This window comes from Carcharodon carcharias, chromosome 31 (genome assembly GCF_017639515.1).
Source record: "Carcharodon carcharias isolate sCarCar2 chromosome 31, sCarCar2.pri, whole genome shotgun sequence".
Lineage (NCBI taxonomy): Eukaryota > Metazoa > Chordata > Chondrichthyes > Lamniformes > Lamnidae > Carcharodon > Carcharodon carcharias.
Genome location: NC_054497.1, coordinates 17,157,713 through 17,176,227, shown reverse-complemented (window position 1 = coordinate 17,176,227; position 18,515 = coordinate 17,157,713). Strand labels below are relative to the sequence as shown.

Genomic DNA, 18,515 nt, shown 5'->3' with positions numbered 1-18,515 from the left:
ATCTCCACCCCTCCATCATTTTCACATGGTACATCTCTGACACTTCCCTTCCCTTCCTTGACCTCTCTGTCTCAATTTCTGGTGATAGACTGTCCACCAATATTCGTTACAAGCCTACTAACTCCCACAGCTATCTCGACTACAGCTCCTCACACCCCGCTTCCTGTAAGGACTCCATCCCGTTCTCTCAGTTCCTTTGTCTCCACTGCATCTGTTCTGATGATGCCACTTTCAAAAACAGTTCCTCTGACATGTCTTCCTTCTTCCTTAACCGAGGTTTTCCACCCACGGTGGTTGGCAGGGCCCTCAAACGTGTCCGGCCCATCTCCCGCGCATCCGCCCTCACACCTTCCTCTCCCTCCCAGAAACATGATAGGGTCCCCCTTGTCCTCACTTATCACCCCACCAGCCTCCACATTCAAAGGATCATCCTCCACCATTTCCGCCAACTCCAGCTTAATGCCACCACCAAACACATCTTCCCTTCACGCCCCCGGCGGCATTCCGCAGGGATTGTTCCCTCCGGGACACCCTGGTCCACTCCTCCATCACCCCCTACACCTCAACCCCCTCCCACGGCACCTTCCCATTCAAGTGCAGAAGGTGCAACACCTGCCCCTTTATTTCCCCTCTCCTCACCATCCAAGGGCCTAAACACTCCTTTCAAGTGAAGCAGCATTTCACTTGCACTTCCCTCAATTTAGTCTACTGCATTCGTAGCTCCCAATGAGGTTTCCTCTACACTGGAGAGACCAAATGCAGAGTGGGTGACCGCTTTGCAGAACACCTTCAGTCTGTCCACAAGCATGACCCAGGCCTCCCTATCGCTTGCCATTTCAACACTCCACCATGCTCTCACACCCACATGTCCGTTCTTGGCCTGCTGCATTGTTCCAGTGAAGCTCAATGCAAACTGGAGGAACAGCACCTCATCTTCCGACTAGGCACTTTACAGCCTTCCAGACTGAATATTGAGTTCAACAACTTTAGGTCATGAACTCTCTCCTCCATCCCCACCCCCTTTCCGATCCCCCTTTTTTCCAATAATTTATATAGATTTTTCTTTTCCCACCTATTTCCATTATTTTTAAATGTATTTCCATCCATTGTTTTATCTCTGCCTTTTAGCCTATTTCGATCCCTTCCCCCCACCCCACCCCCACTAGGGCTATCTGTACCTTTATTATGACGTTCCTTAGATAATATCACCAGCTTCAACACCTCTTTGTCCTTTTGTCTGTGACATCTTTTGGTTATCTCCACCTATCACTGGCCCTCTATCCAGCTCTACCTGTCCCACCCCCCTTAAACCAGCTTATATTTCACTTATTTTCTATTTTTCCTTAGTTCTGTTTAAGAGTTATACGGACTCGAAACGTTAACTGTGTTCCTCTCCGCAAATGCTGTCTGACCTGCTGAGTTTTTCCAGGTATTTTTGTTTTGTTCCAAATTCATTTATTCAGTCACTATAAATCTGCATCTCTATAAATAGGTTATGTCACTTGATAGTGCAAAACTTTATAGTACACAGCAAACAATAATCTGATCACTATCCTGAGAAATCCGCTAATGTGTTTTCCGCTATTCTCTACTGCAAGCTTAACCCTTCACTAGTAAATATACACTATGAGATTCCTACAACTCTTCGCACTATAGGATTGGCCTTATTGGCAATCTCATAAATAGGGCCCAAGCCATGTGCTCACCGTGCAAGCTTGACACTGAAATAGGGCACAACAAAGCTATCCCACAGAAAAATGGCTACACCAAGCAGATCATTGCTCGCTGTGTAAAGCACATCCTCATGAATGGGCCTAAGGCTGCTGCTTTCAGACTTGCAAAGTGCCCAGACTACCACAAATTACCCTGGAAGCATCTGGTATGTTGAAAATTTCAGCAACAGATGAAGTTGGTCGTTTCACGCTGCTACTATGCAGTACTAACACAAGTGGTATTTTTCACTAACAGGATGCTGCCATCAAGCCAAGAAGACGTAATGTGGTATATGAATTTTAGTGCCAATGCAATGTCAGATACATAGCCCATATGTCCAAACGACAAGAGGCTTGTATCAAACAGCACATCCCTTCAGCTGTTCACAATAGGTACAGTACTGACAATATTCAACCAGCCCACACTTGCAAAGCTCAGAACATAATGTTCGACATTAGATGTGAACCCGCAATCGGACACCACTTACTGAATAATCCTGAGTGTGCTAAGAATTACACTATAACTAATCTAAGCTTATCAGTTGGGCTTGCAATGTGGTTCACTTATGCTTACAAGAAGCTACATATATTCATATGCAGGGACCTGTGCCCCATAGGCAAAAAGAACATGTCTAGGCATTGTGCTTTTTTAAAATTAGACAAAGCGAGAGGGACAACAGTTCCCTGTTGCACTCTCCATGGCAACACCTCGATCTATTAGGATCAATTTGCCAACCAATCAACACCCATTTTTATGCAGCATAAATTGTTGTTCCCTTTGAAATTTGGCATTCTTGCATCTGTGCTGATGAGTGTAAGATGAAAAGCTTCTACAGCATGTCTCTTTTTTCAGCAATAATAGATTGTGTTATTTGGACTATGATCTTTATTGTTACAAAATAGCATACCCTCTGAATCATCCTGACGACAAGAGATGCACCAATATATAGACAATTGGATCTATTCTTGACCTATCTCCCCACTCTAAAAGCTTACCTCTTCCTGAAGCTGACAAATCCTTGTGCTTAGATTCTGTTGTTCCTTTTCCTATTGAAAAAAGATTTCATTAAATTCTTGTCATGGGAAATCTAGGTTTTTCCATCATATTTTATCGCAACACTGGAATAATTTCACTCATATCTGTAATTTTCTAGCCAGACCTTAGTCTATCTACTTCAATTTTGAATGTTTTAATTAATTTTGAATTGAGGAATCTAGGTAAAGGTAAAGCCCATATGCACGACATCACCAAGGCTGTAAATGTCAGGAAAGAACATTAAATCAATCAAAAAGTAGCAATTAGATGCTGTTTGTAAGAGAAATGGCAACTGATAAGATTCGGAACTTCCATAGTTTTGAGCTCCTTGGAAAGAATGAGTGAGTTTTGACCTCTACGCAATGAGGAAAAGCATATTTTCAGCTTGAGGAGAATAACAGGAAAAGTTCAACGGTGCACTGACCATGGTAATATTGTTACTGGGCATCATTCCTTCGCCTTTGCTTCTCAATAAAATAAATTTCCAGATTCCAATGGTCTCCTGGCTGATATCACATCCTCAACTCTTTGCAAACATTAGCTCATCCTACACTCTGCTCCACATATCCCAGGCACAACAATCTTCAACTACATCATCAACAACCATCCCTCCATCATAAGGTCAGAAATGGAGATGTTCTCTTATGATTGTACAATGCTCAGTGCCATTCACAACTACTGAGACGAACAGTCCATGTACATGTGCAGCAAAGCCTGGACAACATTCAGGCTTGGGCTGATAAGTGGCAAATAACATTTGTGCCACACAAAGCCAGGCAATGACCATCTCCAACAAGAGAGAATCCAAACATCTCACCTTGACATTCAATGGCATTACCATAGCTGAATCAGGAGTGTAATGGAATACTCCCCACTTGCCTGGATGGGTGTGGCTCCAACATCCAGGACAAAGCATCCCGCTTGAACAGCTTAAACATTCACTCCCTCCACCACCAACACAAAGTGGCAGCAGTGTGTACTATATACAAAATACACTGCAACAACTCACCAATGCTCCTTCAGCAGTATCTTTCAAACCCACAACCACTACCATGTAGGACAAAGACAGCAGATGCATCACCACCGCCTGCGAGCTCCCCTTCCAACCGCACACCATTCTGACTTTGAGCTATATTACTGTTCCTTCACTGTCGCTGGATCAAAATCCTAGCACTCCCTTCCTAACAGCACTGAGGGAGTACCTGCACCAGATGGACTGAGGCTCACCACCACCTCCTTAAGGGCAATTAAGGATGGGTAACAAATGTTGGCCTTGCCAGCAACGCCCACATCCCATGAAAGAATAAAAAACTTACCTCCCCAAAGTCTGTAATTAAAGTTGGAACACACTTTTCTTCATCAGGTTTGTGTTTGAATTCAGTCCAGATGGAGCAAATCACTATGTTCTCTAAGGACAAGAAAGGATTGTCTCTTTTTTTAAGGACTGGGGTTTAAATTCAACTTGTGCATTGCCGACCAGATTTGAACCCTAATCCATGCTGAATTCAAAGAACCATAGGAAGGTTTAAGTTCAAAAGAACTATGCAGACCATCTAGGTGTAATTTGAGATATGCTATTCTCTCTCTCATAGGCTTAATCGCTCTTTCTGCCAAGGTACTTCCTACACTTCCACAACATTATTTCCCTCCTGCGGCTTGTTTGTGTAATCTGTTCTGTAAGAGGTGCACAGTCAGTAATGAGAGAGACTTCGGCCTGAGTGAGGCAGAGACCAAGTGAGTATATTTGGGGATTTGGTTCAAAGTGGGAATACAGTGCACAGGGGAACATCTTTGTCAATCTTTCCTTCACCCCCACCTATTGCTGGCCTTCTATCCAGCTTCACCTACTCCACCCACCTTAAACAGTATACATTTCATCACATTTCTACTTCTCTGTAGCTCTGAAAAAAGGTCATATGGACTCAAAATTTCCATGCTGTCAGAACTGTTGAATTTTTCCAGCATTTTCTGTTTGTCTAGGGGCAACTTCAGCTGGCATCATAACACACTAGTGACAACACATCAGGAGTACTGCTTCAGTTGTACAGCGCACTGGTGAGACCATATCTGGAATATTGTGTACAGTATCCTTATTTAAGGATGTAAATACATTGGTAGCACTTCAGAGGAGCTTTACCAGACTAATACCTGGAATGGGCAGGTTGTCTTATAAGGAAAGGTTGGACAGGCTAGGTTTGTATCCACTGGAGTTTAGAAGAATAAGAGGCGATTTGATTGAAACATATAAGATACTAAGGGGTCTTGACATGATAGATGTGGAGAGGATGTTTCCTCTTGCGGGAGAATCTAGAGGTAGGGGATCACTATTTAAAACAGAAATGAGGCAAAATTTTTTCTCTTGAGGGTCTTAAGTCTTTGGAACTCTCTTCCTGAAAAGGCGGTGGAAGCAAAGTCTTAGAATATTTTTAAGGCAGAGGTGGATAGATTCTAGGAAGGGGTGACAGGTAATCAGGGGTAGGCAGGATGCACATTTGAGGTTATTATTAGATCAGCCATGATCTTATTAAATGGCAGAGCATGCTCGAGGGGCCAAATGGCCTACTCACGGTCCTTGTTCATACATTCATATATTCGTATTTCAGTTGAGATTTGTCTTTGTCAACAAGTGGTCTTGGCGTCATGGCCGCAGCATGGTGAGCCCCCCAAGGCCAATAATACTAGGACTGCATCACTATAGAGTGAAGGAGAAAATTATGCATCTGTCTAGAGAAAAGGGTCAACTAAACTTTCATGGAAGCAAGATAATCATCTACCCTGATCTCAGCGTGGATCTTGCCCAACATCGTGGAGAATACAAATCTGTTAAAAGCCCAAATTCATGAAACCGGACTTAAAATATAGCCTTCTTTTCCAAATATACAGATGTACTTTCCTTTCGGTCAGTTTTTAACATTCTTCAGGTGGATGAGTTCCTTTAATCATAATGGAATTTAGAACCATACGCTTTCATACGCTTTATTATCATAATGTCCACTAATATTAAGGTCTTACATGGTGGTTATTCAATCTATCTTATCACCTGCAATGTGAAAGGTTTAAATCACCCAGTTAGGAGAACTAAAGTTCTCTCTCATTTACATTATTTGAAGGTGCTCATTGCCTTCTTGCGGGGAACTTATTTATGTACATCCGACCACTTTCAAATATGGAAGGGTTGGGCTGGGCAGATGTCACATTCTAATTTTCATAGTAAAGTGAGAGGCTTGGCAATTCTAATCCATAAAGGCATTCCCTTTGTTCACTCTCAGGTTATAGCTGACCCTAATGGCCACTATGTTATAGTACAAGGCAGGCTTTTTAAACAGTCCATTGATCTTAGGTAACTTATATATACCCAACTGGGATGATCACCGTTTCATTTCAAGCTTCTTTTTTCCATACCTGATTTAGATTCATATCACTTACCTTTTGGAGAAGACTTTAACTGTGTTATTAATCCAAATTTAGATCACTCATCCACAAAATCTGTTCCAATATCAAAATCAGCCTAAGCCATCATGAAAATTTATGGAAATACACGGATTGGTAGACTCATGGCGTTTTCTATACCCATCAGCAAGATAACACTCCTTTTTCTATCATGTTGATCACACTTACTCACACATTGACTATTTTTTCCTTAACAGGAGAGGCTGCTCCCATTTATTGAATTTTGCGGATACAGTAGTTTTGTGATTTCAGCAACACGATTCCATGACCAACCTGTTTCTCTTCTTCTGATAGACCCGGATTTTACTAAATTCATTTCCTCGTATATAGATACTTCTATAGAACTTAATACTTCCCCAGATATTTCCTTTGCTACTGTCTGAGAGAGCATGAAGGCTTATCTACATAGACAAATAATTTCATATACTACTCAACTTAATAAATATAATACTTCAAAATTGTCCCAATTGATTGACCAAATTCACTTAGTGGATCAGCAGTATGCTATTGCACCTGCCCCAATATTATACAAACAGCATCTAGCTCCACAGACTGAATTTGATCTTCTTTCTACTAAACAAACAGAAAAGCTTATACTTAGATCAAGTGATACATTTTATGAGCATGGTGAAAGAACCGATAGACTCCTGGCTCACCAGCTTCGCCAGTCTGCTTCCTCTCAGTTTATTACTGAAATTACCAGTCCAACAGGGTCAACCACCACCATCAGGGTCAACCATCAGGAGATCAATGATCAATTCAAACTTTTCTATTCTACTCCTTATAACTCAGATTCCTTTTCAGATCCTGGTTTATTTCACAATTTTTTTGATAATATTCACATCCGACCTCTAATGTCTGACTCTATGAATGCGTTAGAAGTACTTCATTTCCAAGATGAAATACTAAGGCCAATTAAATCCATGCAATGTAATAAGGCACCAGTGTCTGATGGATTTCCAATAGAATTTCATAAAAATTCTCATCACATTTTCTTCATTATTATTCTGTTTACGTAATGCTTTTTCTCTAAAATGCTCCCTCCTAGGCTGCACAAGGCATCTTTGTCCATTCTTATAGAGAGGGATAAGGGTCCTCTGCATTACAGTTCATACTGGCCTATTTCCCTTTTAAATGCAGTTGTCAAGATACTAGCTAAAGCCTTAGCCTACCATCTTGAACCTGTCTTTCCACCTATTACTTCCCCTGACCATACAGGTTTTACAGGCAGGCAATCCTTCTCTAACTTAAGGCATCTTTTCAATATTATTTATACGCATTCAACCACTCCTCTCCCTGAGGTTCTTCTAACTATGGTGCAGAAAAGGCTTTAGATTAGAGATTAGATTAGAGTAGAAAGGGACTATGTTTTCTTCACTCTTCAAAAATTTGGATTTGGACCCATTTTTTATAAAATGGATAAAATTATTATATTCTGCGCTGGTTACTCTTGTATGTACAAATAATATCTACTCTAAACTCTTTGACCGCCATCGAGGTACCTGACAGGGCTGTCCCCTTTCACCCCTCACTTTTCATTATTGCCATTGAACTGGCAATTTCACCGCGGAGCTGTGGGGATATACAGGCTGTTATACGGGTGGAGTTGAGCAGAAACTCTCCCTATGTGCTGATGACCTGCTTCTTTACATCTCTGATCCAGCCTCATCTCTCCCATATATTTTCTCTATTCTTGAGAGATTTGGTCATATTTCACATTTTAAAATTAATTTGCAAAAGATTGAAATTTTTCCCATTAACTCTATTGCAAAGAGTTAGAAACAGAGAAACTGAGAGCTGGAGTAGGCCATTCAGCCCTTCGAGCCTACTCCGCCATTCATTATGGTCATAGCTGATCATCCAACTCAATAGCCTGCTCCCACTTTCTCTCCATACCCTTTGATCCCTTTCACCCCAAGAGCTATAGCTAAGTCCTTCTTGAAAGCATACAATGTTTTGGTCTCAGCTACTTTCTGTGGTAATGAATTCCACAAGCTTACCACTCTCCGGGTGAAGAAATTTCTCCTCATCTCAGACCTAAATGGTCTACCTGATATCCTCAGACTGTGACCCCTGGTTCTGGACTCCCCCACCATCAGGAACATCCTTCCTGCATCTACCCTGTCTAGTCCTGTTAGAATTTTATAGGTTTCGATGAGATTCCCCCCTCATTCTTCTGAACTCCAGCAAATATAATCCTAACCGACTTAATCTCTCCTCATATGTCAGTCCCACCATCCCAGGAATCAGTCTGGTAAACCTTCACTGCACTTTCTCTATAGCAAATACAACCTTCCTCAGATAAGGAGACCAAAACTGCACACAATATTCCAGGTGTGGTCTCACTAAGGCCCTCTATAATTGCAGCAAGACATCCCTGCTCCTGTACTCGAATCCTCTCGCTATGAAGGCCAACATACTTTTTGCCTTCTTTACTGCCTGCTGCACCTGCAAGCTTACCTTCAACGACTGGTGTACAAGGACACCCAGGTCTCGTTGCACATTCCCCTCTCAATTTATAGCTATTCAGAGAATAATCTGCCTTCCTGTTTTTGCTACCAAAATGGATAACCTCACATTTATCCACATTATACTGCATCTGCCATGCATTTGCCCACTCACTCAGCTTGTCCAAATCACACTGAAGCATCTCTGCATCCTCCTCACAGCTCACCCTCCCATCCAGCTTTGTGTCATCTGCAAATTTGGAGATATTACATTTAATTCCCTCATCTAAATCATTAATATATATTGTGAATAACTGGGGTCCCAGCACCGATCCCTGCAGTACCCCACTAGTCACTGCCTGCCATTCGGAAAAAGACTTGTTTATTCCTACTCTTTGTTTCATGTCTGCCAACCAATTTTCTATCCATTTCAATACACTACCCCCAATCCCATGCGCTTTAATTTTACACGCCAATCTCTTATGTGGGACTTTGTGGAAATCCTTCTGAAAGTCCAAATAAACCACATCCACTGGCTCCCCCTCATCAACTCTACCAGTTACATCCTCAAAAAGTTCCAGTAGATTTGTCAAGCATGATTTCCCTTTCGTAAATCCATGCTGACTGTGTCCGATTCTGCCACTGTTTTCCAAATACTCAGCTATTAAATCTTTTATAATGGACTCTAGAATTTTCCCCACTACCGACGTCAGGCTGACTGGTCTATAACTCAGTTTTCTCTCTGCCTCCCTTTTTAAATAATGGGGTTAAATTAGCTACCTTCAAATCTGTAGGAACTGTTCCAGAGTCCATAGAATCTCAGAAGATGACTACCAATGCATCCACTAAGAAGTCGCCTTCTTTCTTTTCCCCCCCTTCAAGGTCTCAGTAAACAGCTTTAACTATTTAGGAATTTTAATTTCAATCCCTTGGAGACCATTTTAAGCTCAACCTTGATCTTGTATTGGAATGTACGAAGCAGACTTAGCACATTGGTCTAGCTTACCCCTTTCTTTAGTTGGTCATATACATTCTGTAAAGATTAATATTTTGCCAAAATTTCTATACTTATTTCAGTGCATCGCATTGTTTATCCCCAAGTGTTTTTGGTTGCAATAGATCTATTAATCTTCCTTTATTTGGAATAAGAAAACACCCAGAATTCATAAAGTCTTTTTACAGACCCAAGCATTTAGGTGGTTTGGCACTGCCAAGTTTTCAGTTTTATTATTGGTCTGCTAATATCCAAAATATTTCTTCATGGTTTATTTGGACTCGGCTGATTTAGCACGGGTACAATTGGAGGCAGCCTCCTGTCAATCTGCATCTCTGCCTGCTCTGCTGTGCTCCTCCATTCCTTTCTCAACCGGTCACTTTTCTTCAAACCCTATCGTCAGACAGTCACTTAAGATTTGGATCCAGCTCAGAACACACTTTGGGCTAGTCTCTCTCTTTATGCAGCTCTATTGATGCAGGTCATTTATTTCCGCCTTCACTAGGAGATCCTGCCTTTCAAGTCTGACATGCAAGAGGTGTCAAAACTCTTTGCTAACATATATATTGATAATATTTTTGCTTCTTTTGACTCTCTCTCTCAAAAATATGATCTGCCCCATGCACACTTCTTTCACTACTTACAAATCAAATATTGCACGTAAAAAAAATTGCTCAGCTTCCTCTATTGCCCCCCAAATCACCGTTTTTTATTATATTAGAACTAAATCCTTTCATTAGGGGGTTCATTTACAAATTGTATTCTCTCATTCTTTCACTATACTGCCCTTCACTTTCTACCTTAAAAACTCTCTGGGAGCAAGATTTTGACTCAGACTTATCAGAAGATAACTGGAAGTCTATTCTCTTTCATGTACATTCCTCGTCTGTATGTGCAAGACATGAGCTATTAGAATTTAAAATCCTATATCATATCCATCTATCCAAAGTGAAATTGTCAAAGATTTACTCAAATTTTAATCAAATCTGTGATAAATGTCATTCTACCCCAGCCCCTCTAATTCATACGTACTGGTTGTGTCCTAAATTGGCTTTGTTTTGGACAAAAACTTTTACATCACTCTCATATTTTTAGATGCAACATTGAACCCTCTCCTATTACTACACTCTTTGGAGTGGAACCAAATGCCATCCCTCTTACATAAAACTAAGACTGATGCACTTACCTTTTCAACATTATTGGCTAGATGCATCATTCTATTAAATTGGAAACAATCTGCCCTGCCTTCTTTTACTAATTGGATATGTGATCTTATTGTCTTGAAAATATGTAAAGGTAGGTTAATAGTGGGATTTGAATTAGTTTCTCTGTATGGATGTGTGTGGGGGGGGGACTTAATTGAATTGGGGGCAGCTGGTCTCCAGCTTTTGGGTTACCAAAAGGGAAGCTAATTTTGAAAAGCTAAATATATAAACATGGCTGAAGTTTTATAATGTGAGGTGTGAGGAACATTTGTATTTTTAGATAAATCAGGTTAGTTTGAATTTCAAAGAGATGGTAAGATGTTACACCTAGCCATAAGAAGCTAAACCAAACATTAGCCAGGATTTTCCGGTCGGTGAGCAGGGGGCAGGGCCTGCTCGCCGACGCGTAAAATGACGCGGGATGACGTCAGGCAGAACTCCTGATGTCACCACGCTCCATTTAAATTTTCAGGTACGCAGGGGCTCAGCTGAATCAGCTGTGTGCCCGCTGACCTGTCAATGGCCAATTGAGGCCATTGACAGGGTCATTAAACTAATTAATGGACCTGCCCGTCCAACTTTAAAGTTGGCGGGCAAACCAGGAGCCCTGGCGGGCATTAGTAAAAGCATGAAACCTCATCCATGGGCAGGATGAGATTTCATGTAAGTTTTTAAAAATTTAATTAAAGCGTAATTAAAAGTTATGGACATGTCCCAACTCATGTGACAGTGTCACATGAGAGGAGGTCAGGGAATTTTTCTTATTTTTCTGATTTTTTAATGTACAGCCGATCTCCCTGAGGCAGCAGTTAGCCTCAGGGAGAAAAGTGCGCTCTTTCGTGCACATGCTCAAAAGAGCGCACTCTCGGCTCAGGTAAAGGTAATCCCCCCCACTCCCCCCGCCTGCACAGGGAGCACATAGCAGTTCCATGCGGACATCACGCTGGGCAGGCCTTAATTGTGCCCACTCTTCAACTGCCCCCTTGACGGGGGGAAAATTCTGCCCATTGTGTCTATTTTTCACAAAGATTACTGATAAAATTAGTACAATGAAAAGATTTACATTATGGGAAAAGTAGTTGCAAAAACATCTGGGAACAATAGAATTTGCATTAAAAAGGAGAAGCATGTATATAGGAGATGAGGTTATGTGTAAGGGAGAAGGCATTCTAAGATCTAACAAGCATGAAAAGCCTCCAGCCTCTAGACATCAAGTTGCTGTCTACAGAAACCAAAGTTAAGAAAACTCACTTTGAATATCCCCATCCAGGGTATTGTGTGCTTTACTTGGGTCTGTTGAAATTTGTTTTCACTGTTGCCTTAATGGACGTGCAACTGGGAATCAGGTTAATTAGGGGTTTTAGGAGTGATTATAGTAGTAATTTGTAGACCTATGTATGTGCTTAAAATCTTTTCTTTTTTCAATGAATGTTTAATTTAGTTTTGTAAAACATCTCTAAGACTCGGCGGACTTATTACAACTAAAAATTCAAGGTACGCATCTTGAAATAAAATACAAATTGCAAAACAGTTGTGGTGGCTGTTTCAAGTTTCCCTCTGGGATTTGAGCAGCTTGACATAGAACCATAGAAAAGTTACAGCACAGAAGGAGGCCATTCAGCCCATCTTGTTCATGCCTGCCCAAGGACACCAGGTGCTCTTTCTAATCCCACCTTCCTGCACCCGGCCCATAGCCCTGCAGCTTACAGCACTTCAGGTGTAGATCCAGGTACTTTTTAAAAGAGTTTAAAGTTTCTGCCTCTACCACTAACTTGGGCAGCGAATACCAGACCCCCACTACCCTCTGCATAAAAACGGTCTTCCTCATGTCCCTCCTACACCTTCTGCCACTTATCTTGAATCAATGTCCCCTGGTTCCAGAATTCTCCAAGGGAAACAATTTTATCCTGTCTACTCTACCTATTCCCCTCATAATTTTGTACACCTCAATCAAGTCCTCTCAGCCCTCTTTTTTCTAAGGAAAATAACCCCAGTCTATCCAATCTCTCCTCATAGCTACACTTTTCTAACCCTGGCAGCATTCTTGTAAACCTCCTCTGAACTCTCTCCAGAGCTATTACATCCTTCCTGTAATGTGGTGACCAGAACTGCACACAATACTCCAGTTGTGGCCTCACCAGTGTTTTATACAATTCCAACATTATATCTTTACTTTTATATTCTATACCTCTGCCAATGAAGGAGAGCATTCCATATGCCTTCTTTACAACCTTGTCTACTTGAACTGCTGTCTTCAGGGACCTGTGTATTTGTACGCCAAGATCTCTCACTTCATCTACCCTTCTTAGTATATTCCCATTTATTGTGTAATCCCTGTAACTGTTTGACCTCCCTAAATATACAACCTCACACTTCTCTATGTTAAAATCCATCTGCCACTTTACTGCCCACTCCACCAACCCATCTATATTGTTTTGGAGATTATGGCTATCGTCTACACTATCCATTACTTGGCCAATCTTTGTGTCATCTGCAAATTTCCCAATCATGTCCCACATGTTCACGTCCAAATCGTTAATATTTAACACAAACAGCAAGGGTCCCAACACTGAGCCCTGTGGAACACCACATTAGACAACTTTCCATTCGCAAGGGCATCCATCGACCATTACCCTTTGCTTCCTGTTACAAAGCCAACTTTTTATCCAGTTTGCCATATTACCCTGAATCCCATGGGCTTTTACTTTCCTGACCAATCTGCCATGTGGGACCTTGTCAAATGCCTTGCTAAAATCCATGTACACAATATCCACTGCACTTCATCCATTAACCCTTCTTGTCACTTCCTCAAAGAATTCAATCAAATTTGTGAGGCAAGACCTTCCTTTAACAAATCCATGCTGACCATCCCTGACTAGTCCATGCCTTTCCACATGACAGTTAATCCTATCTCTCAGGCTTGATTCTACTAATTTGCTCACCACCGATGTAAGACTAACTGGCCTATAATTGTTTGGCATTTCCTTTGATCCCTTTTTAAAAAAACAGTGGAACTATGTTTGCATTTCTCCAATCCTCCAGTACCTCCACTGTATCTAGTGAAGATTGGAAAATCATCTCAGAGCATCTGCTATCTCCTCCCTGACTTCCTTCAGCAGCCTCGGAAACAATCCATTTGGCCCTAGCGACTTATCAACTTTCAAGGATTTCAACCCTTCGAGTACTTCCTCTCTCTTTATGACTATCCCGTCCAATATCTTGCAGTGTTCCTCCTTGTCTACTATATCTACATCCTCCCTTTCCTTTGTAAACACGGAGACAAAATATTCATTCAAACCTTTCCCACAGCCTCTGCATCTACACACAAGTTTCCATCTTCATCTCTGATAGGTTCTACTTTTTCCTATTAGCATTAACGAATTGATAAAACATCTTTGGGTTATTTTTAACTTTACTTGCTAATCTTTTTTCATGCCCTCTCTTTGATTTCCTTATTTCCTTTTTTACTTCGTCCCTGTACTTCCTATTTTCATCTAGGCCATCTGCAGTGCTTAGTTCTTTGTGCCTATCGTACGCTTCCTTTTTATGTTTGATCTTCCCCTGTATTCCTCTAGTCAACCAGGCAGGTCTAGATTTGGCAGTAACACTCTTATTTTTGTAGGGGACATGTCTACTTTGTACAATTAGGATCTAGCTTTTTAATGCATCCCACTGGTTTTCTACTGCTTTATCCTCCAGCAGTGCTGTCCAGTCCACCTCAGCCTAGTCCCTTCTCATTTCTGCAAAATTTGCCTTACCCCAGTTCAAGACTTTTACTCCTGCCTATCTCTGTCCTTTTCCATGGTAATGCTAAATCTAACTGAATTGTGATCACTGTCCCCAATATGGTTGCCAACTGTCACTTCACCCACTTGCCCTTCATCATTCCCCAAGACTAGGTCTAGAATTGCATCTCCTCTCGTTGGGTTTGTCATTAATTGGTTGAAAAAATTTTCCTGGACACATTGCATGAATTTTTCTCCCTCAGTGCCCCTTATATTGTTTGAATCCCAGTTAATATTAGGGTAGTTGAAGTCTCCTACTATTATTGCCCTCTTGTTCTTACAAGCAGAAATTTGCCTACATATTTGTTCTTCTATCTCTCTTCCACTATTTGGGGGTCTGAGGTATACTCCCAGTAGTGTAACTGCCCCATTTTTATTTCTAAGCTCAATCCATAAAGCCTCGTTTGTTGACCCATTTAGTATATCATCCCTTCTCACAACTGGTATTGATTCTTTAACCATTAGTGCTAACCCCCTCCTTTTTTGTCTCCTATATCGTGTCTGAAGACTCTATAACCTGGGATATTTAGCTGCCAGTTTTGTCCCTCCTTTAGCCAGGTCTCCGTTAGCAATGACATCCTGCTGCCATGTGTCTACCTGTATCCTTAACTCATCTACCTTGTTTGTAATACTCCTTGCATTGAAGTATAAACAGTTTAACCCCGTCAATTTCACTTGCTGGACACTTCTTAAACTCTGCTTCTCCTGTAACTCCATGTCTATTACAACGTCCCTAGCTAATGTTCTACCTCCATTTTTCTGATCTGAATCTGACCTATCTGATCCTACTCCTGGGATCCCAACCCCCTGCCACATTAGTTTAAATACTCCCCAAAAAAACTAGCAAAAGCCCCCGCAAGGACACTGGTCCCAGGTCTGCCTGGGTACAACCTGTCTGGTTTGTACAGGTCCCACCTTCCCCAGAACCGGTCCCAGTCCCTCAAGAATCTGAATCCCTCCCAGCTACAGCATCTTTCCAGCCACGGGTTCATTTAGTCTATCCTCTTATTCCTGCTCTTGCTAGCACATGGAACTGGGAGTAATCCTAAGATTACTACATTTGACATACTGCATTTTAATTTATCTCCTAACTCCCTGTACTGAGCTTGCAAGTCCTCATCCCTTAGTTTACCTATGTCGTTGGTATCAATGTATACCACGACCACTACCTGCTTACCTTCCCTCCCCAGAATGTCCTGCAGCTGCTCCGTGACATCCCGGACCCTGGCACCAGGGAGGCAACATACCATCCTTGATTCACATTTGCGGCCACAGAAGCATCTGTCTGTGCCCCTAACAATTGAATCTCCTATCACTATAGCCCTGCCACTTGTTTTCTTCCCGCCCCTCTGAGCAGCAGAGTCACCCATGGTGCCGTGAACTTGGCTGTTGCTGCTTTCCCCTGAGAGGCTACTCCCCCCAACAGTATCCAAAGTGGTATATCTGTTAGAGAGGGGGATGACCACAGGGGACTCCTGCACTACCTTCCTGAGTCTTTTACTGTTCCTGATGGTCACCCATTCCCTTTCTGCCTGTGTAATCTTCACCTGCGGTGTGACCACCTCACTAAATGTGCTATCCACGACTTGCTCAGCATCACAGATGCTCCACGATGGGTTCACCCGCAGCTCCAGCCCCGAAATGCAGTTAGCTAGAAGCTGCATTTGGACACACCTTCTGCACACATGGTCAACAGGGAAGCGTCCCTCATTTCCCATATGCTGCAGGAGGAGCATATCACGGGTCTGAGATCTCCTGCCATGACGTCCCTCTCAATTAAGCTAGTTACTCCCTTAAAAAAAATACGCTAGCTCAGGGCTTTATTTATGTTAGCTAGGAACCTTGTTTCTTGACTAATTATACTTGTACAGTACTACTCTATACTTTTTTTTATTAGGTTCCTACCTCAGTATTAAGCAATGAATAACTCTAGTAAATTGAAAAAAGAACTCACCAGTATTTACTCAGCAATCAGCTGCTTTTTGTCTACTGCATTCGCTGCTCCCAATGAGGTCTCCTCTACATTGGAAAGACCAAACGCAGACTGGGTGACCGCTTTGCAGAACACCTTCGGTCTGTCCGCAAGCATGACCCAGACCTCCCTGTCGCTTGCCATTTCAACACACCACCCTGCTCTCATGCCCACATGTCCATCCTTGGCCTGCTGCAATGTTCCAGTGAAACTCAACGCAAACTGGAGGAACAGCACCTCATCTTCTGACTAGGTACTTCACAGCCTTCCGGACTTAATTTTGAGTTCAGCAACTTTAGATCATGAACTCTCTCCTCCTTCCCCACACCCTTTCCGATCCCCCTTTTTCCAATAATTTATATTATTTTTCTTTTCCCACCTATTTCCATTATTTTTAAATGTATTTTCATCCATTGTTTTATCTCTACCTTTTAGCCTATTTCGATTCCCCCCCCCACCCCACCCCACCCCCACTAGGGCTATCTGTCCCTTGCTCGTCCTGCTTTCTACCCTTAATGTCCCCATTAGCACATTTCTTAACTAATATCACCACCATCGACACCTTTTTGGCCTTTTGTCTATGACAACTTTTGGCAATCTCCACCTATCACTGGCCCTCTATCCAGTTCTACCTGTCCCAACCCCCCTTAAACCAGCTTATATTTCACCTCTTTTCTATTTTTCCTTAGTTCTGATGAAGAGTCATTCAGACTCGAAACGTTAACTGTATCCCTCTCCGCAGATGCTGTCAGACCGGTGCTTTTGCAGGTATTTTTGTTTTTCTTCTAGATTTCTAGCATCCGCAGTATTTTGCTTTTTTTTAAAATCCACTTTCAGAAGAGTGTCCCTCGCAGGTCTGGTGCACTCTTGAAGCTGCTGCCTCTCCCTCTCTTTTTTTTGGCTTGAGGAGGAGGGAGGGATGTAAACAGTACAACAATGTAATGTTTGAAGCTATTTTTGCACTGACTTCTCCCAGAATGCTTCAGTCCCTTCTCACCAGCGCCCTCTGTTGGATGCTCTTCCTCCTGTTGAGTGCAAGAGTCCTTCTCCTCGATTCCCTTCTGAGTCGGTGTGTCTGCAGGACTTCTCCCAGAATGCTTGTCACTTCTCACCAGCGCCCTCTGTTGGATGCTCTTCTGCCTGTTGAGTGCAGAAGTCCTTCTCCTCGATTCCCTCCAAAGTCACTGTGTCTGCGGTGACTTCTCCCAGAATTTTTTTTTCTCTTCTTGAAAAATATACTTTATTCATAAAATATCTGGAAGAACATTCCACACCATTTCAAAATCACTACCACGTAAGTACAATCAGATTCAACTTTTACAAATGGATCACAAGGTGCATCAATACAATCAATGAATATTACAATCATTTCAATATAGTCAATGCAGACAATCAGACAATGGCACTGGACTTATCAACATACATCATGTTGCACTCGGAGGTGCTTCAATACAATTATAATACAACTAGTATTCAATGCATACATTCATTTTGAGCTGTACAGCCCGAGGGGCTCTCAACAGTTCCCAGCCCCTCGGTGCCCTATGGCAGAATGGTCTTAGACAACGACCTTTCCCCATTGCGCCTTTGCAGCGGCTGCCCCAAGTTTTAGTGCGTCCCTCAGCACGTAGTCCTGGACTTTGGAACGTGCCAGTCTACACACTCGGTCGGGGACAACTCTTTGCGCTGGAAGACCAACAAGTTTCGGGCAGAACAAAGAGCGTCTTTCACCGATTTGATGATCCTCCAGCTGCAGTCGATGTTTACCTCAGTGTGTGCCCCTGGGAACAGCCCGTAGAGCATAGAGTCCTGTGTCACAGAACTGCTCGGGATGAACCTCGACAGAAACCACTGCATCTCTCTCCAGACCTTCTTTGCAAAGGTACAAAGAGGTGAACAACGGTCTCATCCCGA

General features: G+C 42.2%; 1 protein-coding gene across 1 annotated transcript in view; it reads right to left on the bottom strand.

Moving 5' to 3' along the window:
- LOC121271595 (protein KASH5-like) overlaps positions 1 to 18,515 on the bottom strand; it is a 99,256-nt gene that overhangs the window by 21,784 nt on the left and 58,957 nt on the right. The window contains exon 8 of the mRNA XM_041177630.1: positions 2,709 to 2,759. Coding sequence (XP_041033564.1) covers positions 2,709 to 2,759 — 51 coding nt within the window. The remainder of the gene's footprint in view (positions 1 to 2,708; positions 2,760 to 18,515) is intronic.